This window comes from Diuraphis noxia, unplaced genomic scaffold, assembly GCF_037042655.1.
Source record: "Diuraphis noxia isolate RWA-SAM2 unplaced genomic scaffold, SU_Dnox_SAM2 contig0001, whole genome shotgun sequence".
NCBI lineage: Eukaryota > Metazoa > Arthropoda > Insecta > Hemiptera > Aphididae > Diuraphis > Diuraphis noxia.
Window position 1 is genome coordinate 6,543,150 of NW_028301711.1, and position 26,972 is coordinate 6,570,121.

Sequence of the window (26,972 nt, forward strand, 5' to 3'; positions counted from 1 at the left end):
CTCAACGACGACAAACGCTTTGGTGGTTCTATAAATGGAGTGACTAACTCGATTAAATAATTTGTCAAGTTTTTACTCAACCTATAAGTTTTGACAAATGCTGTATCCGACAATGCTAAGAATGGATTTACCTTAACCCCAAACGGTTGTCTAACATTTTGAGCTCCGAGTCTCTCAACGTTAAGCATAGCAAACATTACAGCTTGTTCGTAATCGTTTGCCATTTTTATTATTATTTAATTATTTAACTTTTATTAAAAACTCACTAGTAACTAGATGTCGAAATGTGAATATAAATTCTAATGTAAACGAAAAATTACAAGTCACTAATCACGAACGGCTATTCTGCAGTTGAATGTTGATTAATAAATTATTGAATCTATGGCGCAAGCAAATAAAAATCATTCGAGTTAATTATGTCGAAGTCGAAATAGGTAATAGACAAAATGTCGAACGATTTTCATGCGAGTAATGTCACACCTTATTTCGAGAATACCATTAAACCAGAATCGATCGAGTTCTATTTTTGTCGAATGCGACAAATTTCGAGAATAGGACCCCTGGGTTCGATTCCCGGTCCGGCGGCTAGATTTTTGACGTTATTTCCCCTGGAGAAGTTAACAAACATAATATTTTTGTCAAAACACTCAAAACGTATTATCTTATAATCAAGGCTGGGCATTAACGAGTTAATAAGTTAAAAGTTAAGTTAATTTTAACTTATTAACTTAACTTACTAGTTCGCTGTTTTAATTAACTTAACTTTAACTTAACTCATTAGGATATCCGTTAACTTAAAATCAACTTGTATTATTTTTAAAATTCCCAATTAAGTTAATTTTGAATTTTCGTCGTTTTAATTAATTTAATTCGTAGAATATTATAGAATATTATTAGAAAAAAAAGGTTTAATGAAAAACAAAATAATAAATAATAATAGTATAATACACAATGTGACATTTAGACCATTGTAGCCCCTATGACCGTAATATAAGATTTATCAATAGCTATACGAGCCCACGAAGTCACGTTTAATAATTGCGTAATAAAAATAGCGTAATAATTGCGGGCTTAATGGCTTATTATTAGCCATTAGGTCTCATTATAGTTATTTCTTATTATTTTATATTTTATAATTTATTATATATAAATTGTCGATTATCATGAATTGTGACTATTTCTATTTATTTGTTAATTATATAAATTTATATTTAACATTTAATATGTTATAGTAATTGTACTACAAAAATACCTACTTACCTATTATAGTGGTGTAATATACATTTATACATTCTTAGTTCATAGTTTTCATTCCTCAGTTCCTCACTAGTTTCAAGTTTGATCAGTCGCTTACACTGCTGCAGTTAGTCAGTAATAAACTAATAAGTAATAACTAATACGTTTTCAGTGTTTTCACTATTAGTTTAATTATTTATTGCGTATTTTGTACCTACGTATTGTAACTTGGACTGGACATAAACATGAATAATAATAATTATCCAAGTAAGTAATATTTTTATATATTATTATTATATGTATTCATATTATACTGTATTGTATATAGATATAAACATGTACCTATAGAATATACTATAATGATTATATTATGGGTATTAAAAACACGAAACACTTTTTTAAACCAATGAATTGTTAGTATAATATACAAATTTGAAATTTTCAATATTTTTATTTATTTTCAATATATTTCTATTTATTGTACCTACATTTTTTTCTAATTTAAAAAAATAAATATTTTTCTCAGTTTTTAGTGCACCAGAACACCAAAAAGTGAATAGCTCCAATAATGATCAACCAAAATGGCCAACAATGATTTCTTATTTTGAAGAACTTAAATCAAGCGGTTTAAATGCAAACAAAAATAATTTGATTTTTAAGTGCATTTTATGTGGTTCAAAAGAAAAACACATTTCGACTTCAAAATTATCAAATTCAAATCTTCGAACAAATATCAAAGTATGTACCTATCTGTATTTATAAGTGTGGTTTATATTTTAAGTTGACGGTGATGCCTGATTTCTTAAATATATAGGTGTAAACTATAATAAAAATAATTGCCTTTGTTTTATAAGTAATTTTATAACTATTAATCATATAATTTGACCATAGGTTCTAAAACTATTTGTTAAATTTTATGGAATAATAGTTATTATATTTTAATGCTAATATTTTTAAATAATTTTTATTGATTGTTGTTGTTTATTATTAAAAATAAACAAGTTTTAGTATACTCTCATGCAAAATATTTTATTTATACTTTTTTTTCAGATTATGCATCCAAATGATTTCAACAATTGTATGAAAAAAAGACCAACAAATTCTACAACAACGTCTCATAAGCAACTTAAATTAAGCGATGTTGGTAAAGTTTACCCAATCAAAAAGTTGAATCAAGCTGAATTTGATAAGGCTAATTTAAGACTTATAATTGATACGGTGTCACCCTTTTCATTTATCGAGCATCCAGCGTTTGTAAATTATTGTAAAGTTACGTCAAATAAGGTTCCTGCATCACGTAGAAGTTTAATGCGTGATGTTGAATATTTGTATAATAAAATGATAGACGAAATGATCAGCGAATTAGATACAGTTAAATATGTATGTATTACAGCAGACTGCTGGAGCATATTCCACAAGTAAATATTTTAGACATTTTGGTTCAGTTAAGTTTTTCTATTTCATATAATATTAAGTTTTAATCTTTTATTATTTTAGATCATACATAGGATTTACTATCCATTGGATTAATCCTGAAACGCTTGAAAGATGTTCTAAAGGACTGGCTTGCAGACGAATGATAGGAAGACACACTTACGATAATATTGCCGAATCAATAGACAAAGTACTCGATGAATTTAAAATTCAGAATAAAACAACATTAATTGTCACTGACAATGCAGCAAATTTTGTCAAAACTTTTAGGTAATTATCCTTTTCTTAATTAGATGTTAATAGTTACCAATTAAACTTCATTATGAGCTCAATAAACAATGTTTAATTCATATTTTAGTTAATAAATCACTTAAAAATATTGAATATTTTAATTTATGCTAGAGTCACTCATTTATAGATATTGATAATTGTTTGAAACAATTGTATACCTACAGTTTTTATACTATTCAATATGTACTATAATACTTGTATAGTTTTATATCTATACAATAAGTATTTAAAAATCATATTCAAGTGCTTTTTTTTTAATATTTTAGTATTTATATTCCTATAAAAAAGTTTTTCTTATAACTCAGAATAATAATTTATAAATTATGAGTAAAAAATTGTCAGTTTATACTCAAAAAAAAATTATAACTTCTACATCCACACTTTTTTTTCAATGATTCATTAATAGCAGAGACATCTACATTTTATATTCTATAATATTTAAATAATAAACAATTAATATAATATAAAATAGTTACTGCAGCTTTTTAGTGAATACTAATTATAGTTATACTTATAAGTTATAACTTATAAATTATAACATTACTTTTTTTGGTAAATTTAAACAAAAAATACATTTTTTTTTTTTATAGAATATATAGTAATGATAATGATCTAAATGAATGCATTGGTGTATCTGAAGTATCTGAAGAAATTGAAGTCTCTATAGAAATCACAAACACTCTGGAAGGTGAACCATCTAATGTGGATAACCTAAGTATATCATTACCCCCTCACCAACGGTGTGCAGCACACAAAATGAACCTTATTGCTTCAGTTGACATTAAAGATGCGGAAAAAGACCTTGCATATAAAACCATCAGCCATAAAGTATTTAAAAAGTGCCAAGCAATATTTAACAAACAGAAGCAATCTACATTAAGTGCAGATATCATCTTGGTCGATATCTTATTACACCTAATGCCACAAGGTATTACCTAATTATTTTAAATAATATTATGCATTAAAAGAAAAATGTCTTATAATATCTTATGTTTAGGTGGAATTCATATTATGATGCGATGAAATGCATTCTTGAAAATATTGATAAAATTGAAGATGTGTGTAATAATTTACAACTAAGTACCATTTCAGGGCCTCGTGAAATCTCATTTTTACAAGAATATTGCAATGTAAATTTTATATATAAATATGCATATTTAATATTTTTATAATATATTCTAATAGTTGTCTTATACTGTTTTTTAGGTCATGAAACCTATATCTAGAGCATTGGATATATTGCAGGGTGATATGGGTATCTTTGGGATATTTGCTCCCTACTATTAATGCAGTTCATAAATCATTAAACGATATGAAGAATATAGTTTTCTGTAGACCATTGATTATTGCACTTAAAATAGGATTAAATAAAAGGTAATATTTCTGATTGAATTGATGAATTATTTAAATAGCAAACATTTAAATTTATAGAATATTACATAACCTGACCTGTATAAAATTATAATCTATTATACTGTTTCTAATAAAAATATAATTTGTATTTTGGCCAAATGATTTTTAAGAAATTAAATCTTAAATTAGTTATTTAATATCTAAATAAAAATATGTATAACTTAATTATTAAAAAAAAAAATCATCTGATCAAAAATAGATTATGTATTGTTGTATAAAATATAAATTTTATATAAAACTAAAATACTGAATATGTTAAACATGATAAAATAAAAAACAAATTAACTGTAAAGATTATAAATATCATAATCGGTTATATTTTGTTTTATTCCATATTAAACTCAAATAATGTTATGAACATTTTTTTATTATTAGATTCACAAGATATATGGAGTCAAATATGTGCCAAGTGGCTGCCTGTTTGATACCAAAATTCAAACTCAATTGGGCTGTAGAAGATGATCGAAACAACATAAAAAATTCACTTATAGAAACATTGGACCCATAATAGATAACGCATGATTAACAAATTCCCAAGATCTACAATCTACACCTAACACAACATCTACTGAACATCATAATAGTGACATTGAGGATGATTTTTTTAATTTTGAGGAAAATAATTCAATAATTTCAAATACTGATTTTAAACTTCTTGTTGACAATTATTTATCAAATCAAAATATTAAATCTCCTTCAGAGTTACCAAATCCCCTTAAAGAATTATACATAAAGTATAACACTGCCGTCCCTTCATCTGCTCATGTTGAGCGGCTCTTTAGTGCTGGAGGACAGTTATTAAACAAGAGGAGGGGATCAATGGCCGATCACAATTTTGAGATGACACTATTATTAAAATTCAATAAATATTTTGAATAACCTTGCTGTAAAATACAAATGATTTTTTTTATTTATAAATACATATATATATAATATATTATATAAATGTAATATTTATAAGTTAATAAGTAAAAATATACGAGTAGTAATTTTTTCTATACCTAATTTTTAAACATTTGAGTTATTTATTTTCGAATTGTAAATGTTAAACAGTGAAATATAATTATAAAATTACACAGGTTGTACAGCCCTATAACAGGTTTTAAATTATATACATAATAATATATTATTATGCATCTTTTATCATAAGTATATGCTACCTATATTACTATATTCAAGTGATTATCACTTATTAGTCATCTTAATACCTTTTCGATGAATTTTTTTTTTTATATTAACTTAACTTATTAATTGAAGTTAAGTTAAGTTAACAATATTTGTTAACTTAATTTAAACTTAATTGATTTATTAAAAAAGTCTATTAACTTAATTGAAAAAAATTTAACTTAACTTAACTGAGTTAAAAAATTTCATTAACTTGCCCAGCCTTGCTTATAATACATCATGATTTAAAAGATGTTCTTAATAAATAATTATTATTTGAACATTTTCTTATAATTGAGTGTTGCTTTAAATAGTACCTTAAGTTATTTATATACAGGGTGATTGATTTATCATAAAACACTCATTATTTCAAAAAGTATTGACTTTTTTCAAAATATTTTTTTACATGGTTTCAAGTTATAAAAAAACCAACGTTTTTTATTAAAAAATTATATTTTTAAATATTTTTTATCCTTATCATTTTTTAAGTTTTTCACATTTTTGAATGACAACATAGAGTTTTAATTTCATATTCCAAAGCAGAATATTTTTCTAAGTATTTTGATACATAGAAATCGAATTTGGGGCTAGTAGTTTATGAGTTATAAGTATTTAAAGTTTAGACAAGCGGAGTAGTGGACAAATATTTTGAGGGGTAACCCCGTACCACTCCACTCTGCCAATCTAATCTTTAAATACCTATAACTCATAAACTACTAGCCCCAAATTCGATTTTTATATATCAAAATACTTAGAAAAATATTCTGCTTTGGAATATGAAATTAAAACTCTATGTTGCCATTCAAAAAAGTAAAAAACATAAAAAATGATAAGGATAAGCTATCTAAGCTAATTAAACTTTGCGAAGGTTCATTGTTTTCAACAATACACCCTTCGTAAAAAATACTATTGAAAAACTACTCAAATTTTTCCAATAGTCATTTGGGACAGACTATTAAAAATCTAAATAGTTTTGAATAGTTTTACTATTAGATTTAAATAGTTTTACAACTAGATATAAATAGTTTTACTATTAGATTTAGATAGTTTTACTAATAGATTTAAATATTTTTACTATTAGATTTAGATAGTTTTACTACTTAATTTAAATAGTTTTACTATTAGATTTTAATAATTTTACTATTAAATTTAAATAGTTTTACTATTAGATTTAGCTAGTTTTACTACTTAATTTAAATAGTTTTACTATTAGATTTTAATAATTTTACTATTAAATTTAAATAGTTTTACTATTAGATTTAGATAGTTTTACTTCTTAATTTAAATAGTTTTACTATTAGATTTGAGTAGCTTTACTATTGGATTTTGGTAGTTTTACAACTAGATTTGAATAATTTTACTTACTAATTACTACTAGATTTGAGTAGTTTAACTACTACTGCTTATATTATATTATTGTCAACAAAATAGTATTAACTTTTTTTTTTTTTTTTTTAAGTAATTTACAATCTATACAACTATGTACAATGGGCAAATTTCATAACTAATATAATATGAAAATAGAAGAATTTAACATTTAGGGGCAGACACTCAGCAGCACCACCCGACCGAGAACATTTTAGATGTCGTGGGTTTTTTTGTTTTTTTTTTTTTATTTTAGCAGGTCTCTGAGCCACTGCCTTTTTAGTCTTCTGCGAACATTGCCAGGAAGTGAGGTGGAAGAAAGTTGCTTTATTAATGGATTACTCTGAGAGTTTAAGTTGGAATGAAATTTAGAGTAATGTGCTTTTGCTAATTGATTGAGTGTAGGAATTTTTAGGTCTTTGTGAAGATTTTTGTTTGTGAAATACCAAGGAGAAGACGTTAATAGTATTAACTAAAATATTATTTTATACATTATTGTGGGATGTATTTAAAAAAAAAAAATACCAAATATAAGTACATAATTAAAATGTTTTATTTATATATTTAGCATATATATATGAAATAAAAATATGAAAGCATAATATATTATTATGGATTTTTTTGAGTGGCGGTCAGAGGCTAAAATATATTTTTTTTCGTACTACACACTTTATATTATAATTCAAGTTACCGTGGGGGGCTCCGCCCCCCACACCACCCAAAAATGTATCTAGTCCATACACATAGATCCAACATAGGGTGATTCTATCAATTCTATTTTTATTTATGTGCAGAAATACAAAATACAGATTACATCACATCATTTATAAATTTAAAAGTGTATGAGTTTTGAGTTGATTTTAGTTTCATCAACCGTTGAAATAGTAGATTTTTCAGATGCCTCTGGAAAAACTCCCCCAAACCATTTTTGTTTGGTTGCATAAATATGAACCTGAAAATTGTAATAAATAAAATTGATATTTTTTGATTTTTTTACTTATATTTTATTTCATCAGTGATATTATAATATAGGTACCTTATTATGCCTTTTTTTGCCTTTAGCCATTCTAGTACCGTAAAACGGGGTGATTAGGGTCTTTGAGGGGAATCGGGTCAAAAACTTTTTTTTATCGTATTATTGATTATAGAAAATTATGTATTTATCGTTATCAATTTTAGTCTTCACTGTTTAATAAACCGGAACATTCTCTGTGCAATTTATATTGCACAAGATATTGCTGCACTGGTTTTATCATTAATTAATAACATCAAAACTGTTATCAACTTTTTCACTATAAGCCAAATTCAAAAAACTCATCGTGGCTCTACACTTAAAACGTAAGTAAAAACATCAAATATATTTTATAATTATTATACGAGGTATCAATAGTGTAATTAAACAAATTTCGAATTCGTATTTGCAATATTTTTTTTATTGTAGCAAAAAAAAAAAAAAAAAATCATTTTTTCAATTTTAATGAGGTGATTAGGGTCAATACAATTTGTGCATATTTAATTGTACAAACGGAGCAATTCCACACTTTAATAGCATATACTAATGAAATAACTTACTAATTACAATTGTATATGCATACTAATTTTAAAATAATTTTTAAAAGATACAATTTTGTGTGTTTTTAGTATAAATGGCACGTAAATACATTCCTGATCCAAGAAGTAAGAGGCATAGACATCACGACCAAAATGAAATACAAGATGCTCTTACTATTATTGAACAAGGTAGTTCAATCAGATCTGCTGCAAAAAGTACAGGGATACCATATAGTGTTCTTCAAAGGTATAACAGAAAAAAACAAATAAATCCAGACTTTAAAGTTAAAAAAATAGGGGGTCAAACAGTGTTGTCAAAAGATATTGAAATGTCTATTGTAAGCAATATCTTGAAATGTTCTGAATGGGGATATCCAATAACAGAATTTGAAGTTAGGTTGTTTGTAAAGTATCATTTGTCTGTAGTCGGCTGTACTGTCAAATCATTTAAAAATAACTGTCCTGGTGTTGAGTGGATTAAATCATTTATGAACAGATATAAACATATTATTTCTCAGCGCATGTGTCAAAATATCAAAAGAAGCAGAGCAGCTGTTACTGCTGATGATATCAATAAATATTTTGATAATTTAACAATATCCCTTGAAAATGTGCCACCCAGCAATATCATAAATTATGATGAGACTAATTTAAGTGACGATCCTGGAAGAAAGAAAATAATATGCAAGAGAGGAACCAAATACCCTGAAAGGGTCATGAATCAGACCAAATCATCAACATCAGTTATGTTTGCAGCTGCAGCTGATGGAACATTACTTCCACCATATGTTATATATAAAGCTGCTCACCTATATGATACATGGACAGTAGGAGGACCTCCTGGAACAAGATATAATAGGACGACTTCAGGGTGGATTGATGGAAATTGTTTTATTGAATGGTTTTCCACTATAGTTATTCCATATTGTAGAAGATTAAATGGGAAAAAAGTTGTAATAGGGGATAATTTGAGTTCTCATTTGTCTCCTGAAGTAATAAAACTCAGTGAAAAATATAACATAGATTTTATTTTTCTTCCTCCAAATTCTACACATATCACCCAACCATTAGACGTTGCATTTTTTAGACCGTTAAAAGGTTCATGGCGAGCTGTATTGGATGATTGGAAATCAACTACTAAAAGGGGAATGAAGGCTGCTACAATACATAAAGACTGTTTTCCAGCATTGCTAAAATCTACTGTATCAAAACTTAATGATAAAAAAACTCAAAATATTCTATCTGGATTTGAAAAAACAGGAATATATCCTATAAATAGGAATAGAGTTTTGTCTATGCTACCAAATGAGACTGAAAATGATACAAATACTAGTCAAATATCTGAAAATTTAACTAACTTTTAAAAAAAATGTAGGTATGGAATTGAAGAAAATGTTGAAAAAAAAAGAAAAAAACGTTTGAAAGTTCTACCTGGTAAAAGTATAAAATCTCATGATTTAGATGAAGCCAGTGATATAGATGACCCAGATGAGTGTGAAAATAATGAAGACAATGAAAATGAAATAGTAAAAAACAATTTAGGTTATATAAGAGAAGAGAAATTGCAATGTTCAAATTCAAACTCAAACCAAGCTGGTCAAATGCCTTTAGATATTCTTAAAGATAATATTGATGAAGGCACTTGGGTGGCTGTTAATTATGGAAGAAAAAAAGCAAAATTATTTTTTGGAAAAGTTACCAATGTAATAAGAAAAGGCTGTATTTATGAAGGTTCCTTCACTAGACAAAAAAAAAGCACACTTCCAAAAATTCATGTATTTCCTGATGTTGAAGATTATTGTGAATTTCTGATTGAAGATGTTGTCAGAATTGTGTCTCCACCAAAATATTTAAGAAGAGGTGTATTAGAATTTGATACAAGCATTGATAATATTATTGAAACAATGAAATGACCTGGTTATTGATATTTTTTTTTTAAACTTTAGTTATATGTGAACAGTTATTATTTTATTTTGTTTTTGTATAATATTAATTAGAGTTCCTACTTGCAATTACCAAGGCAGGTAATTGTATAAGTTATGTTATTTTTTTATAAGTTCCTTACTAATTTCAAGACTGAACCAAGGACTAATCAGGGTGTTGTTTATTTTTTAATTCATGTTTTTATTTTTAATTGGTTATTAATTTGTATTAAAGGTACCTAACCTAGTTATTACACAGATAATGTTAATTTTTTTTTTGTTACTTACCTATCTATTTATTTTTATAGTTATAAAATATATATGATTCAAAAGTTTATTTTAATTAGTATAATTTTTATTAGAACCAGTAATAAAATTACATTTATTCATAATATTAATGATGTATATATTTATTGTGTTACTATTAGTGATAAAATAATTATATTTTAAAATTTTTTTTTTATCCTGTTGAAGTAAAACATTTTTTAAAACATATATGGTGACCCTATTCAACCCATCTGTGGTATGAATAGATTTATAAGGCAAAATAAACAGGTGACCCTATTCACCCCAAAACAATATGAATAGGGTCAGATTTTTTAAAAAATATATATAAAAAACTACTTAAGTAAATGGGTTTTTTTACATTGAATACAATCAAGAGATATGTTACCTTTCATATGGAAAAAAAAATTGAACTTTTTTTAAAAAATTTACAGAGATATAACCAAAAAACCTCTGAAATTGACCCTAATCACCCCGTTTTACGGTACTGCATTATGAGGGTTGAATTCACTCAATGTTGGCATATTCAATTTAATGTAGAGACTATCTATTATTGTGTCTGGAGATAATTGTGAACGGTCTGCAGTTTTAATAACATTGTAATAACTGATTAACGGTAGATATAGCTGGGTCGATTGTCTTCTCTTTTTTTATCAGCTTTTTTTATACATTATTAATATTAAAATATTTAATACTTAAATAGTTAAATTTTCAAACCAATATTGAATAAAGTAGATTAAATAATAACTAAAATAAAATCTGGAATCATAGATCGTAGTTTATTGATTGATATTAATCTTATCATAGATTAGAAGTATAATGGTATACTATATATAAAACTGTAGGTACTGTATAATATGTCTTAATCAATGGTACAACAAAAAGTTATATAATCAATACTAATACATATATGTACATATTATATAATATGAGCCTATAGATAATAAAAATTACATAAAAATACATATATATAGGTATTATTAGCAACTAGTATATAGATTTCAAGTTTTAAATAGTTGTAAAATAAAAGAATGATACAAAATAAATTTATATGGTTCTTTGAAGCATACAGACTGTAAGTAATCTATACAATTTTTAATAATAATTAGGTATATTTATTGTTTATACTGAATATGAGTTTAAGGTAAGATGTTAATATTTAAATGGTGACATGGTGTTATTAATAATTTATATATATTATGAGTAATTACCAATGATAACACGGGTTTTAGTTTCATTAAACTTTTTTTTCGGAGATTCATTAGATTTTTTGAAGTTGCATTTTTTTCCTGATATTGATCCAGTTTTAAGGTCTGTTTCACAGAAAACAATTAGCATAAGATCACCAACTAGTTTAGCAAATGATTTTCTATTTACTAATGCCAATTTATTTGCATTAACCCGTACACCACTTCTAGGCCATAATTCCACCAAGTTTTCAAGATTCTATAGACATGAAATAAATGAATTATTATAATTGTGATATTAACATTCACATTTGAAATACAAATTATTTTATTATTTATTGTACTAACATTATCATCATTATAGTCGCTTATCGGCAAGTCAGCCACTAAAATGTCCATCAGCTGATCACTGCAGTTCTCACCAGATATTTGAAAATGTTCTTTTTGCTACAAATTTAATTAGATTGTAGTACCCAGACAGCAATTTAGTAACATCAATATTATGATAACTTTTGAACTAGGTTATATCTTAAATATTACAAGTTCAACATTGTTATAACACTATTCAGAATTTAAAAAAATAATATTTTATTCATAACATTTCTTTAAAACGATTATAAAGTTTTTTTTATAATATTTAATTTTAAGTCCCCTAAGTCTATTATAACAACATTATGTTGTTAACTTATTATAAAATTATTTTGAAAATATTTTTGGTATGTTTTGAATTAGTTAAATTTGCAATATTTTAGTTACAATTAGTACAAAACTTTTAAAGAACATTACAAAAATTATTTTAAATAATATTTAGCTGTGAATGTTCTATGCGGCTTTTACGACGATGAAATTATTAATGTTTTCAAATTAACTACAAGAAAACATTAAAGTTTATTGAATCTATAATGAAAAATTAAATTAACCTTTTAAACGCTTAATATATATAATACTGTATAATATACGTTTTATTTGTTTTTTAAAATTATTTATGAATTCCCCCCTCCCCTTATATCCTACTATTTTCTCATTCATTATTGTATTTGTATGAATTTGCAATAATCATTGTCATATTACATTCCTTGAACTAGCTATAGAACACAAGTATATTTAGTAAAAACCAACGGGCCAATCGCTGTATTTTTAATTTTCATCTTGTATAATGTGTCGTATAGATTAGTATTTTAATTATAACATATATTAATCATTAAAAATATTTAAATTAGAATAAATTTCACGTACTCGCGAGGCACCCGGCTTCAACGATGGAAAATAGAAGTAGCGATTTCGTGACATCGCGTATGTGTGTGGTGGTAGCTATGACTTATGACGGGTGGGGAGTGGTAGCATGATAATATCATACGGGCGATTACTCGAAAGCAGGGTATTACATACTATTTATACTTATACAGTTATAAATATAAATTTAATATTGGTAAACTATTCATTTATTATCATTTATTATCCAAGAAAAAGACAAATGTTATTAATGTTGTCGTGCCTGTGCGTCTTCATTGTTTCTATGTGTGGTAATCTCTGATTCGTTCAGTCGTATCCGTGGCGTGTACTTCAATACTCGTGTGGTTGTGTCTATAATTTTTTTTAGTTTGTTGTTCGTTAGTTTCGTTAAACGTCACGATCTTCAATCATATTTGCAACGTAAGTATTATTTACAATTAAATTATTATATATTAAGCTATTTAGATAATTGTACGATAAGTATGTAATAGCCATGTAGGCAGGTTTTAGTGTACTACATTCTATTTGGGATTTATAAAAAATAAAAATTTAATGCAATTTAAGTGCATTTGGGTAAAATTAATTTTAAGAATTGTTATTAATTATTACATTATATTATAATGGGTATATAAAAATATAATGGATGCATGAAAAATAATAAGGTGTCCATGGTACATTCCAAATAATAAAAACTTAATGCTTAAAGGTGTGATTACATCACTGTCAGTTGTCACCGTATCCTGTGTAACTGTGTGATCCATATTCAGAATTTTCTTGTTATTACTAAATTTTATGCTGCTTCTAGTCAGTTATTTTTTTATTATTTTAATGCAATTTACGAAACATATTTTATAGGTACCCATTATATTTAATATATAATAATTATAATTATCAATTATGCTTAGTTGGCACCTATACCTACCTAATTTTAATAATTATAATACCTTCCTAGCTATTTCATTATTGCATTCATAACTTATATAGGTATTGTATGATAAATTGACAAATTATGGTGTATTATACCTATAATAGTTAGAATACAGTTATACATTTTAATCAAGAAACTAATAAGGAATAGTGCATAGACGTATAGGTACCTAGGTAAGGTATCTCTAGTTTTTGTTTTAAAAAAAATCTTGTATATTTATAATTTTTTCAACTTACATTTTTGTGAATATAAAGTTTCTTTTAAATTGTTATTTAATTTCAAACATTACTGCTAATTCAGTTGGTACCTATACCAACCTAACTTATATTTAACTGATGAAACTGATAAAAGTATTATTATAATATAGGTACAGAGTGATTTTTTAAATATGCTCACATTTACTCAAATTCTGGATATATTTTGTACACTTATGGAGTGTCCCACAAACTTCAATTTTTTAAATGAGACCCTTCTCCTTCCTTTACCTATACTTGAAATTCTATGGAATAGTTTCTGAGTTATTATTTATACATACCTATACCTATAATATGATATATTATTACTCGTATTATTATTTATGTTACGGATAATAAACCTTAAAAATGGTTTTACTAACATAGTAATATATAAACTATAATAGGTATGTAATATTAGATGTACCTAGTATTTATTATACATAAAACATTTTTACATATTATTTATATTGGTAGGTCAATATAGTAATTACTAACATTTTCAAATCATCTAAGCCCCTAAAATTTATACTCAACCCATCATATAGACATATTATCCTTAGTACACAAAGTTATATATAATGCAAAAGCTACTAGTTCACATTTTGATTTAGATGTGATACAATAAAATAATTCTCAAAAAAAAAATATGCTGAATACCTAATTAAAAGTAAAAAATGAGGATTTCTATTTAAAAAACAGAAGTTTGTATTGTTACAGGATCATCCTTAAGTATCTAGTAAACAAATTCTCTATTATTTAAAAATTGAGTGAATACACTGAGAATGTTAAGAAATCATCCTGTATAGTTAATTACATCATTAATAGCAATTTATTATTTTAATTTAATTTAATTGGTACTAATGTACCTATTTATGTATTAATACAGATAAAATGATTAAAAGTGGCAGGTCAACAAGAAGAAAAACAAGACAGGAAATAAATTTATTAGATAAAATATATTCCAACCATAAATTGAGCAAATGTGATTCCAACACATCTAAAGAAAAATCACCACTATTGGAAGAAAATAGAACTATTATAACTGAAAATAACAATTTGATGGTTGATAATGACATTGTTTTTTCATCTAAATCTCTTGTAGTCGATTCATCAGCAGTTATTGTAACACCAGTGGAAATTAGTTCATTTTCATGCACAGATTTATCTACAAATTGTTCACTCCCAATACCAATTTCTGATTTTTTGTCTGAATGGGCTGTAAAGTACAATATTTCTCACAATGCAGTGAATGGATTATTAAAAGGCTTGAAAACACATGAATGTTTTAGTAATCTTCCAGTCGACAGCCGTACACTGATAAAAATTCCATATAATACTTCAAAAGAAATTCGTACAGTTGAACCGGGAATTTACCATCATTTTGGCTTAGCTAATGGTATTTTGAATCATATCCCTCATAATACTGATAACATTCAAGTGGTCATAGGTATTGATGGATTACCACTGTCTAAAAGTGGTAATAATCAGTTTTGGCCGATACTTGCATTTAATTTAGTGGAACCTCCATTAGCTAAAGTTGTTTATCTAGTAGGACTTTACTATGGCAAAGAGAAACCCTACAATAGTAATGATTATCTTTTAGATTTTGTAAAAGAAGCTAAAGATCTTACCTCAAATGGAATTTTAATAAATAATATTAAAATGAATGTTTCAATTCATGTGTTTTGCTGTGACGCACCAGCAAAATCTTTTCTTTTAAAAGTCAAAGGCCACAGCGGATTTTCTTCTTGTACGAGATGTAAAATAGAAGGTGAATACATGAACAATCGAGTTTGTTTTCCATATTCACAAATTAAATCAACCATGAGAAGTCACCAGGATTATGTTAATCTTGCAGATGAAGATTATCATGTTGCTTGCTGAGTTGCCAAATTTTAATTCTGTATCAAATTTTTCTCTTGATTATATGCATCTTGTTTGTTTGGGCATTATGAAAAAAATGTTGATACTCTGGGTGAACAAAGGTCCAGTTAATGTTCGTATTCGATCTACTAAAATTAATGAGTTATCTACATCTCTATTAAACATTAATGTGGGCATTACATCTGACTTTGTCAGAAAATGTAGATCCATGCAAGAATTAAGTCGTTGGAAAGCGACTGAGTTCCGTTTATTCTTGTTGTATATTGGACCAATTGTTTTGAAAAATATTATTAATGAAGAGTGCTATACAAATTTTATGGCATTAAATATTTCAATGATAATCCTTTTAAGCCCTAATTATAGTTTCCTTCTCAACTATGCACGACAACTCTTAGATTTCTTCGTTATGAGTTTCCAGAATATTTATGGTACACAGTTTGTATCCCATAATGTTCATGGTTTACTACATCTATGCGACGACTATGAACTATATGGTCCTCTTCATAACTGTTCTGCGTTTATTTTCGAAAATTACATGAAAGAATTGAAATCATTTGTAAAGAAACACGAAAAGCCACTACAGCAAGTAGTGAATAGATATAATGAAAAATGTTATGCTAACTCATTAAATATAAGCAATTTAAGAACAAATAATCAACAATTTATACAGAAACCTGAATTAAAACATATGCATGCCAATGGACCATTAGTTTAGAATGTTACTGCAGGTTCACAGTATTATACATTATTATATAAAAGTTTAAAAATTAAAATTAAACCGGGAAGAGATAGTTTTATCCTTACAAAGAATAAGGAAGTTGTAAAATGCTTAAACTTTTGTCAAAGAGGTGATGATATTTTACTTATAGGATGTAGATTCAGAATTATAAAACCGTTTTATGAAGAACCTATGGACTCTGCAATATTAGAAATATTTGAAGTTCAAAATCTTTCATCACTAATAAAATCTTGGCCCATGCCAGATTTAAAAAAAAAAATGATGGTATTAAACCATAATAACAAGAATATAGCTATGCCTATTATTCATTCATAAATATCTTTACAATTATTATTACAATAGGTACTATATGTACTATAACATGTATATAATGTATATAATTAATATAAATATAAATATAGTTCACATAATTTTAAAATAAGAATTATTAGTTAAATTAGATAAATTAAATGATAGCTGTTGTAAAAAAAAAAAATCATAAGGTAATAATTAATATCATGCATGTGTATGAAAACATTAGGGAACAATGAGAGATATTGAATTTATTATTTTCAGATGGACACTCAATGTGGTTGGATAATAGTTGTATTTAGTGAAGATAATAGTGTAGAGGTAGTACCACATTCTTGGTTGAATAAAGGTACTTGTGCTTGGCCCAAAGCTAAACAAGCTAAAAAAATTGTTGAAAAAAGGATAAAACCAAATAAAATTGACTTTAATTTCTATAATGCGAGACAACTCTGGAATAAAACATACAGTGAGCAATCTACCTTACTTGTATATGTCTACCCATACTTATTAATTGTTTATTTAATATAATATGTAAAAACTTTCAGGTTTGTTAGCTGAAGCTCGATTAAAGTTACCAAAAGCGGTTCTCAAATCAGATTTATCCAGTGCTGAAGATAATAACTGTGATAATAAGAGACAGAAAACATTAAAACGCTATAATGATGGTTTTTCACCGAATACCAACAAATTAAAAAAAAACAATCACAATCATTTCAAAACAAATATTAGTAATATGTGTCCACCTCGCTATGTATCTAAAGGTTTTATGATAATTTTTTTTTAATTTTCAAATCTAATTAAATAATTTTACTTATAATTAATAAAGAATATGATTTTTGTTTCATTAGATGGAACTCATGTTATTAAAGGATCAAATACAAGTGATGACTCTGATAATAATACACCTTGGGAAGTTACTAAAAAATCTCAATTTGAAAATGATAAAGGTATAGTTTAATTTTATAAGGATACCTAAAGACACTAACTATTATATAGTAACATATTTTCACATACTATAAAAACAAAAAACAAATTTTCCCCAACGATTAATTACTTTATTATTATCTTTTACCTATCTATACAAAAATTCAAATGTTTTAGATGTAACTGATAATAATATTCAAAATACACCAAAATCAGCTTTAAGTACTCCAGACATATTATATTCTCCAGTTGGAAATTGGAAAGTTACGCCAACTGACATTGGCAAAGTTAGTCAATCAATATCTGCTACCGCATTATCAGAAGATATTGAGCCCAAAGTCTATACTTCATCAACTAACAATAAATCAAGTACAAATATTTCCGTCAAAAGAAAACTGTTTTATGAGGACAATTATTCTAGAAAAATTACAGGTACCTTATATGTTTAAATATGTGAATGTGTTATAGTAGTATAGTACAACATTAATATATTACCTATATATAATAATAATTTAATTTCCCAGGTCATGATAATAAAGAAAACTCGACAAATGAAGATATCTTAATTGCTATAAAAGGTATTATTTTGAAAATCACTTATAGTTATTAAAGCTCATTGATTAGGTATAATATTATAACTACTATAATATGATGCGATAATTACCTACCTGATTTGTAAAAACTTAATTTTAGATTTTAAAAGTGTGATGTTAACTTCTCATGCATATATGAAACACGAATTACAAGCTATGATGTATTTGTGTCAAACCACTAATGAGAATGTTGAAAAACTGATGAAAGAGAAATCATCTTTTATTCCAGTACAAAATGACGATGTTGGCATGGAAATGTTTCCAATCACAGATGAACACGGATTAAAAATATTAGAAGAACAAATGAAAGACAGTAGTTTTAGAACCTCTATGGTAACTAAACTAATTAAAACGTATTTTATGTTTTAAAAGTCCCTTAACTTCATTTGTACAATAATAGTCATTTCAATGAATTTCAATTTATTCATTATTGTATTTGTGACAATTATATTAGTTCATTTTGAGTAGCAATATTATATTTTCAGATTCAAATATTAGTCTGTACTTATTTATATTATCATTATTATTTTTTAAGTTGTGTTTTATATAAGTTGATGTTAAAATTATCTGCATTCAATAAGCTTAAAAAAAATTAATACAATAATAATCAAACCCTTTTTTTCTTTTTTAATATAAATAATTCAAACAATTAATTCAACATTTTACTAATGAAAATATTTGTTTGCTATTATAACTTTTATATTTAAGATTATTAATAATGATAATATTTATTGAAGTTTTATCTCTACTCATGTCCTTTATATATATATTTTAATTACCTACATAAAATTGTATAAAAATTATTAATTTTTATTAATTTTAGATTCGCAAGATTTCATTATTAATCGGTAACAAAGATCTAGGTAATAGTGTTAGAAGAATTATGAGCCGTATGTTTGATGATAAATTTCTTACAAATTATTCATTGTTTGGCTTCAAGAAGAAAAAATCATTTTCATGTTTGTCATGCTGTCGTTTAATTATAGGTGAGAATTACATTAAATACTAGTACATACTATAGTATATACTATTATATTGTTAAAAAATGTAACTAGAATATATGTTTGTATCACACTGATGAGGATGCTAGGACTTACAACAATAAATGCTACAAATTTTAATCTACCTAGTTATTATAATTCCATCTAGAATAGTGTAAAAAATTGTATGAGACTATCATTACTCAAAGTTCATCTATAAAAACATGTATATTTACAAACATTTTTCCTTACACTTTAAAGAAAAAAGTTTAAATATTATTATAAATTTTATGTTAATGTTTTTTATTTATACTGTATCCAACCATCAAGTGTTAATAAATAAAAAGTTCTGACAAAATGTATAGTATTTAATCTAAGAAAGAATGTTTGCATACCTATATATATGATATATCTAATTTGCTTTCAAATACAATTTTCAGGAGCTATACAAATTATTTATCTTGTAAAATAAATTTAAAAATGTTAATATTTGAATAATGATACATATATTATAATGATTATTATATTATGTTGTTATTTTCCAGATGCATTAAGAACACATCTGAAGTACAAACATGCAACAGAAAAAGAAATTGAAATACCTTTAGGTACTTGGCTTTCCCATGCTCCTTTCAGATTGAAAAAAGTTGAAGAGAAATCAAATACAGCTGAATAAAATTATTAAAAAAATTTAGGTCTTATTTCTAATTTTAATTTCCATGTACTTTTTTTAAATGCAATACTTTATAATACTTAGAAGACAAGAAGTAGACATTATACCATTATTAAGTATTTATATTATGAATTGTTTATAATACAATATGGCTGTATTATATATATATATTTACAATTCATCTGAATTAAAATATTAGTTTATATTCAATAAAAGTTTTTTTAATAACATTATAAAAGTAAAATAAATGAAATTTTATAAAAATATTCTCTGGTTATTTCGTTCTTTAAAATAATGTTATATAATTATAGCACTAATGTTTCAGTAACATTATTATTTCAATTTTATTGTAATATCAATTTTGTGGCCAAAAAACCATAACAGAACATTATATAAACATTTAATAACTTTTTGGTAACTATGATGAAACGTTAGTGGAATATTGACATTTTTTTTAAAATATTATTTTCGTGTTGAATTAATATTATTTTGCTGTCTGGGTATAATATTATTAAGATAATATATTATTATTTATTACCAAAGGAAGCTCGGAAGGAAGGCTCTGCAAGGTATTAACTAATGTTGCAGTTGGTTTATCCATTAGTGCTGCAGCTGACACACAAAAGTCATACAAATCATTTTGACCAAAATCATGGGATGGCAGCTATAAAGTATAAATTAACATAATATATATACATTGTTTTATTTGTTATATTATAATTAATAAATTTGGTGTTAAACTGCTATAAATGTATGTACTTTATTTAATGGCTAGTTTTTAGAAAAAAAAAATGAATAAATACATAATATATCTTTAAAAGGATTAAACCCCTAATGAATAATTCTTATTTATTATGTAGTTGAAAGAATTCAAGTGGTAAATTAATCAATCAATAAAAAACTGAAAACTGTAATCATATTATAATATACATATAAGCTTGAGAGTAAAACTGTGAATCTATAATAATAGACTACTACATATAGCCATCACATAGACATAATATATATATATATATATATATATATATTATCACTTAGTATTTGTACCAAATTATTATTAATTTGACGTTCATTAATACTGATATCCTCAAGTATTTGGAATTTGGGCAAAGTAGCTGATGTTTCTGCAATGTTAGTTATATCTGTAGAAGCATTCATTTCATCAATAGGTTGATGACTGGCTGACTCTCCACTTTTTTGATGAGTTGTTGGAGAATTACTTGATACGACTGGCTAAAATAAATAATGAACCATTTAAATGTATGAGTATTGTATTATTAGTAATCAAAATGTTAATGTTACGTACTAGTTTAACAGTATCCCATGTCTTATTATTAACTTTAACTAGTTTCTGACAAGTAGTTATAGTCTTGTTATGTATATCATGGTTTAATTTTTTAGTTTTAATAATACTCAGAGACTGATTAAGTGATGATAATATTTCATTTGATACTTTATTGATATCAGATATAGCTAAGACATAAATACATAGGAATTAAAAATAAATAGACACTAAACTTCAATACATAATTATGAATTACTCGGTTGTATTATAATGTAAACAACAACCATAATGTTATATTTTTATGTATAATTAATTAAATAAGAATATTAAGTAGATTATTTAAGACAATATCCTACATTTAGAAGCTTCTATAATTGCTCGTTGCTGTGAAACTTGAGTCCTTAATTTTCGGTTTTCATAGTTTAAAACTTTAATTTTGTTATTAAGTTCATCTTTAGATGACTTAGAGTAGTCTTCATCATCATCATCATCATCAATATCATCCTATCCAAATAACCCAAGATGTTCTATATAATAATAAATTTTATATACAGGCTATATAACTAATAATTATTCAATTTTTTGCTGTAGTAAATATAAACAATATTGTTATATTTTAATGTTATCAAAAAAATTATAAATAACATAATGCAAATTGAGATAATGAAAAGAAAATTCAATTATTTTTGCATCAAAATTCAAATTACCTACTTATATAATAAAAATGTTGTTGAAATAGGTACCTTATAACAGTTATAACCCTAGCAGTTATCAAACTAGATAATATATATAGTGTTGACAACTGATTCAAAATTTTAGTGTGAGAGTTTTTATTGTGTAAGTTTTTTAATATGCATTACTTATTACACCATAGATTATAAACTATAATAATAAATAAAATAGTACCTAAGTAATATAACTAATAACATAAGTTTTACAATGTTTACCAGTAAATCTCCAATGTTACTCTCAATTGAACTACTTCTCTTCCTTTTTTTTGACATAGCAGATTTTGGTATTTGGGATTTACCCTTTCTTATCTGTTTCATAATATGGATAGACGACTTTGAAGAATTTGATATAACATCTTTCTTCTTAAACAATGTTTTACGGTTGATCTTTTTTATATTAACCTTAAAAATAGGTTCAACATATTACATTTAAATATCACAATATTACCTAATATTTCTACACATATTATATACAAAATTATACAAATTATCATTCATAAATAAATATTATAAAATTAAACATTTAAAAAGTCCTGCTACAATATTAATATATTTATTATTGTTATAGTTATCAATAATTTGTAATTATTTTTACTATGAAAATACCTACTGCTATGTGAAAATATCATGTACCTTATTGGTGTTGTGTTCATTGTCAGCTGCATGACGTACACGTCTTGTACTACGTGTCAACATTGTTTCATCAAAGTTAATTAAATCGTTGCTCTTGTCACACATTTCAACCCATGCTATATGTATACCTATAAAACTAAATTATGATTAAGTATGATATATATATATATATATACATATATATATGTATGTACAAAGTAGGTATATAGATTGTTAAAACTATTATTAAATGCATAATTTATGTATACCTATAGACTATTAAGTATTAATTGAATTTTATTGAATTTAGCTAGCAATGATTGAGTAACATTTAGATATTGATTATTATCATCAAACTTTAAGGTAAATATAAATACTTACTTCCGTAAGCAAGAAGCCGGGCTGGTACATTTATCCACTCTACTTTTTGTGCAAACCTCACCATTTTTGAACTGTATATCACGTCGCATTTCGGCCATTTCATTTCAATATCTGTATTCTGTTTAATTAATGCTTCGTAAAAGCTTAAATCTGTAATAGTAGATGAGTCTACAGTTATCCATCCTAAGTATCCAACTTGGACGGCATTTCCTTCATTTAGGAACTCGAATAAACCGCATTTTGAGTCGTCAAAAATGTCCACGCGTTTCGGATCATTGTGTAATATAGAATTATTAGAATTTGACATTTTTTAAGTTAATAACGGCACTCTAACTCGAAAAAAATTATGTTGTTATTATGCAAGAAATATAAACGAAAGAAAATAGAAATTAAAACAGTAACAAATAACAATTCACAATCGTCAAACGAAGAGTCGTGACTCGCGAAGTCGCGATGCGATGCGGAAATGCATATTATACAATAACGATCAATGGACAATGAATAATAAAAGTTTGAGGTTAACCGTTAACCATCGTTATTCGTTAAACGCATATTATTCTATTTTGTGGCGTATGGGACATGTGGTGAACGCGCTTATCGCCTATATCGTGTGTGTATATATATATTATATATAATATATATAATAATAGTAAAAGTAATAGCACAGACTATAATATTATAGTCAGTGGTAATAGTTAAATAGTGTAATACTAATACACTAATACCAATAATACCATTCATTAAATACACATATATTTAATCAATGGTAATAGTCAGTGCCGGCGCTAGGTATTGCGGGGCCCTGGACCTATATCCAATAGGTTCCCAAAGAGGGGCGAAATTCAAGCTTTTTTTAAATCAGAATTTTTTAAAAAATTCTGATTTTCTTCGAATTTTAAACAATAGAAATAATAATATTAGGTTATTCTTATCCTTTTTTTATTATAATATGTTAACACAAAATGATTTACAATTACAAATAATAAAATAATAACTAATTAGGTACATACAACAACAACATATAATTGAAGTAAGAACATATTAATTTTATACTAAAATATTTTTTTTCTCGATTTACTCTGAGCAAAAGTGTTGATGACTTCTTCATAATTTATCGATTTTGATATCTCTTGTTCAATTGAAAGCAATGCAAGGTCTGATAATTTGTCTTGTCCAATTGAATTTCTTAAATACGACTTAATTATTTTGAGTTTTGAAAAACTTCTTTCTGCACAAGCCGATGCTACAGGTATCGTCAACATTATTCGTATTGCGATTGTAATATTTGGAAATGACCCGCCAATTTTTTTTAACTCTGCCAAAGCTTGAAGAGGTGTAACTTCTTCGCAAACTAAAGTTCGAAAAATTATGATTTCCGCAAATAAATCCTGTCCATCTATATCTTTGGAAGATTCGTCCGAAAGAACTAAGTGTAGGTCTTTGCAGCACTTCATTAGTTCATCGTCTTGCATTTCTTTTAATTTACCAATGTTGTATAGAAAACCAAAATTATTTGAATATGATTCCAGTTGTTTAAAACGTTTATCCAACGATTTAATAGTCTGGTCTAATATGACGAAGAAATATGTTATTTTAAAATGTTCTTCTTCATTTTCAATAACTTCATCATTAGCTTCATAATCAAATAATTTCTTTTTTTTTCTAAGTCTACATTTTTTGAAGATTGATTCTGTTCCAACTAAATCTGCTAAGTCATTTGATTTGATTTTGACTGATTTATAACCATTTTCTCTGTAATTTTTCAAATATTCAAGAAGACCAATAACCAATTTAGTTGAAACACATATGTCATCTATATTATGGTTCTGTAGACTTTTACTTACGATATTCGTTTCCATTAAAATATCTTACTAAATGATCAGACTTAAAATAAATTCATAACTAGAAATTTCTTTTAACAACGAAAGAGCTTCACTTCTTGCTACCAAATCATTAGTGTCATTAGAAACTTCTTCTCGAGCATTCATTATAAATGGCAGCTGAAAACGCAATGCTTTAACGCTATTTAAACGACTCTCTCATCGAGTTTCGGACCACTGTTTTACTGTAAATTGTTTACAGTTATTTTTTAATATATCCCAACGACCAACAGAAGCAGAGAATAAAGTAAAAACGCGACGTAATATACCAAAAAAAGTGATGGCCTTTAATGAGTTTTTCGCTGCATCACAGAGAACTAGATTAAGACTATGAGCAGTACATGGTGTGAAAAAAGCCCTGGAATTTATGTTTGAAATTCGAGATTGTACTCCTTTATATTGTCCGACCATGTTAGAACCGTTGTCATAGGCCTGACCTCGACAGTCTTTAAGATCTATATTATATATTTTAGTTGTGAAATAAGTATTTCTGATAAATGCAATCCCGTTGTTGATTTTACTTAATGAAATCTAAAAAATATTCATTTATCGTTGGAGCACTTTTCGTATTTTTTTCATCCATATTTACAATTCTAATAAGAATTGTAAGTTGTTCGTTGTGACTTATATCTGGAGTTGTATCCATTATAATTGTAAAATATTTAGCTGTCTTTATTGAATTGATTATTTTTTTCTTTACTTCAGCTGCCACCATTTTTATGAGTTCATCTTGTATCTCATGCCCTAAATAATGAACATGGGTTTCTTTATTTTTAATTCGATTTACATGTTCCAGTATAACAGGATCGAACTTTGCTAACATTTCTATCATGCCGAGAAATTTTCCATTACTTTTAGTATACAGAACGTCCGACATCATTATTTGTAGCTAAAAATTGAATTATTGACAAAATTCGAATAAGTACATTTCTCCAATGATTTTGTTCTTTTTCGATTAACCGCTTGATGTTTTTTTATCGATTGTTTCATCCATTTCTATTCTAGTTTTTATTTCGAACCAAGACTTGACTGACTGAACGTGGTGTCGCGATGTTTCAAGTGAAATTAACTTATCTGACACATGTCTCCAGTCACTTATACCTACTGTTGCCAAATCACTGTGACATTTTTTATTTATAAACATTTTACAGCAAAAACAGAATACGCAATCTTTGATTGGAGAGTATACAAGCCAGACACGATCTACTTTTTCATTATTTGCTAATATTCGGTAAAAGAATTTGGGAGAACATTTTCTCTGAGATCCATCGCTTTGAACTGTAGCTGGAAAGTCAAAATTCTTTAAATGTGTAGGTCCTAACTTAACAATTTTGTATTTAACTTCTTGGCTTATATTATTAGGCCAATTTCCTGGGTCTTTCAACTCATCCGAATAATTGTAAATAGTCAACTGACCTTCTTCGTCACTTTTTAAGTTATTTTTTTCATTATTATTATTACTTTTAGGCGACTTATCTTCATCAAAATTATCTTTTTCATTTTTGGACCACTCGCCTTCCTTGTCATTTTTTAAGTTATTTTCTTCATCATTATTATTACTACTTTTAATCGACTTATCTTCATCTGAATTATATCTTTTCATTGTAATAAATCTATTAATGGAGCCACGTTGTTTATTTATTAACTCTTCAATCTTTCGTTTTTTCTGTCTTTTAGCACTACCCGATTCATACTTTCTAAACATATCTCGTTCTCGACCAGCCATAATAACCTATATTTTTAATTATAAATAA

At 26.1% G+C, this 26,972-nt stretch overlaps 3 protein-coding genes and 1 pseudogene across 3 annotated transcripts; 2 read left to right on the forward strand and 2 right to left on the reverse strand.

Annotated features, from left to right (window-relative positions):
* Positions 1-446: 446 nt before the first annotated feature.
* On the forward strand, positions 447-5,213 carry LOC149059376 (uncharacterized; annotated as a pseudogene).
* A 5,927-nt stretch (positions 5,214-11,140) lies between these two features.
* LOC149059377 (uncharacterized) lies at positions 11,141-21,008 on the reverse strand. The gene is made up of 4 exons (XM_089223886.1): positions 20,868-21,008; positions 12,197-12,295; positions 11,873-12,107; positions 11,141-11,241 (listed from the first exon to the last, which is right to left on the reverse strand). The coding sequence occupies exons 1-4, from the start codon at positions 20,928-20,930 to the stop codon at positions 11,141-11,143; spliced, it is 498 nt and encodes a 165-aa protein (XP_089080012.1). The 5' UTR covers positions 20,931-21,008.
* LOC149059378 (uncharacterized) lies at positions 17,424-20,382 on the forward strand. Its single transcript, XM_089218087.1, has 8 exons — positions 17,424-17,625; positions 17,705-17,920; positions 18,008-18,106; positions 18,300-18,515; positions 18,608-18,661; positions 18,777-19,009; positions 19,500-19,662; positions 20,202-20,382. Exons 1-8 carry the CDS (start codon positions 17,424-17,426, stop codon positions 20,330-20,332), a joined length of 1,314 nt encoding a protein of 437 aa, XP_089074213.1. The 3' UTR covers positions 20,333-20,382.
* Positions 21,009-24,390: 3,382 nt separating the features above from the next.
* On the reverse strand, positions 24,391-26,095 carry LOC107171820 (uncharacterized). The gene is made up of 3 exons (XM_089223892.1): positions 25,808-26,095; positions 25,488-25,749; positions 24,391-25,043 (listed from the first exon to the last, which is right to left on the reverse strand). The coding sequence occupies exons 1-3, from the start codon at positions 26,093-26,095 to the stop codon at positions 24,391-24,393; spliced, it is 1,203 nt and encodes a 400-aa protein (XP_089080018.1).
* Positions 26,096-26,972: the final 877 nt, after the last annotated feature.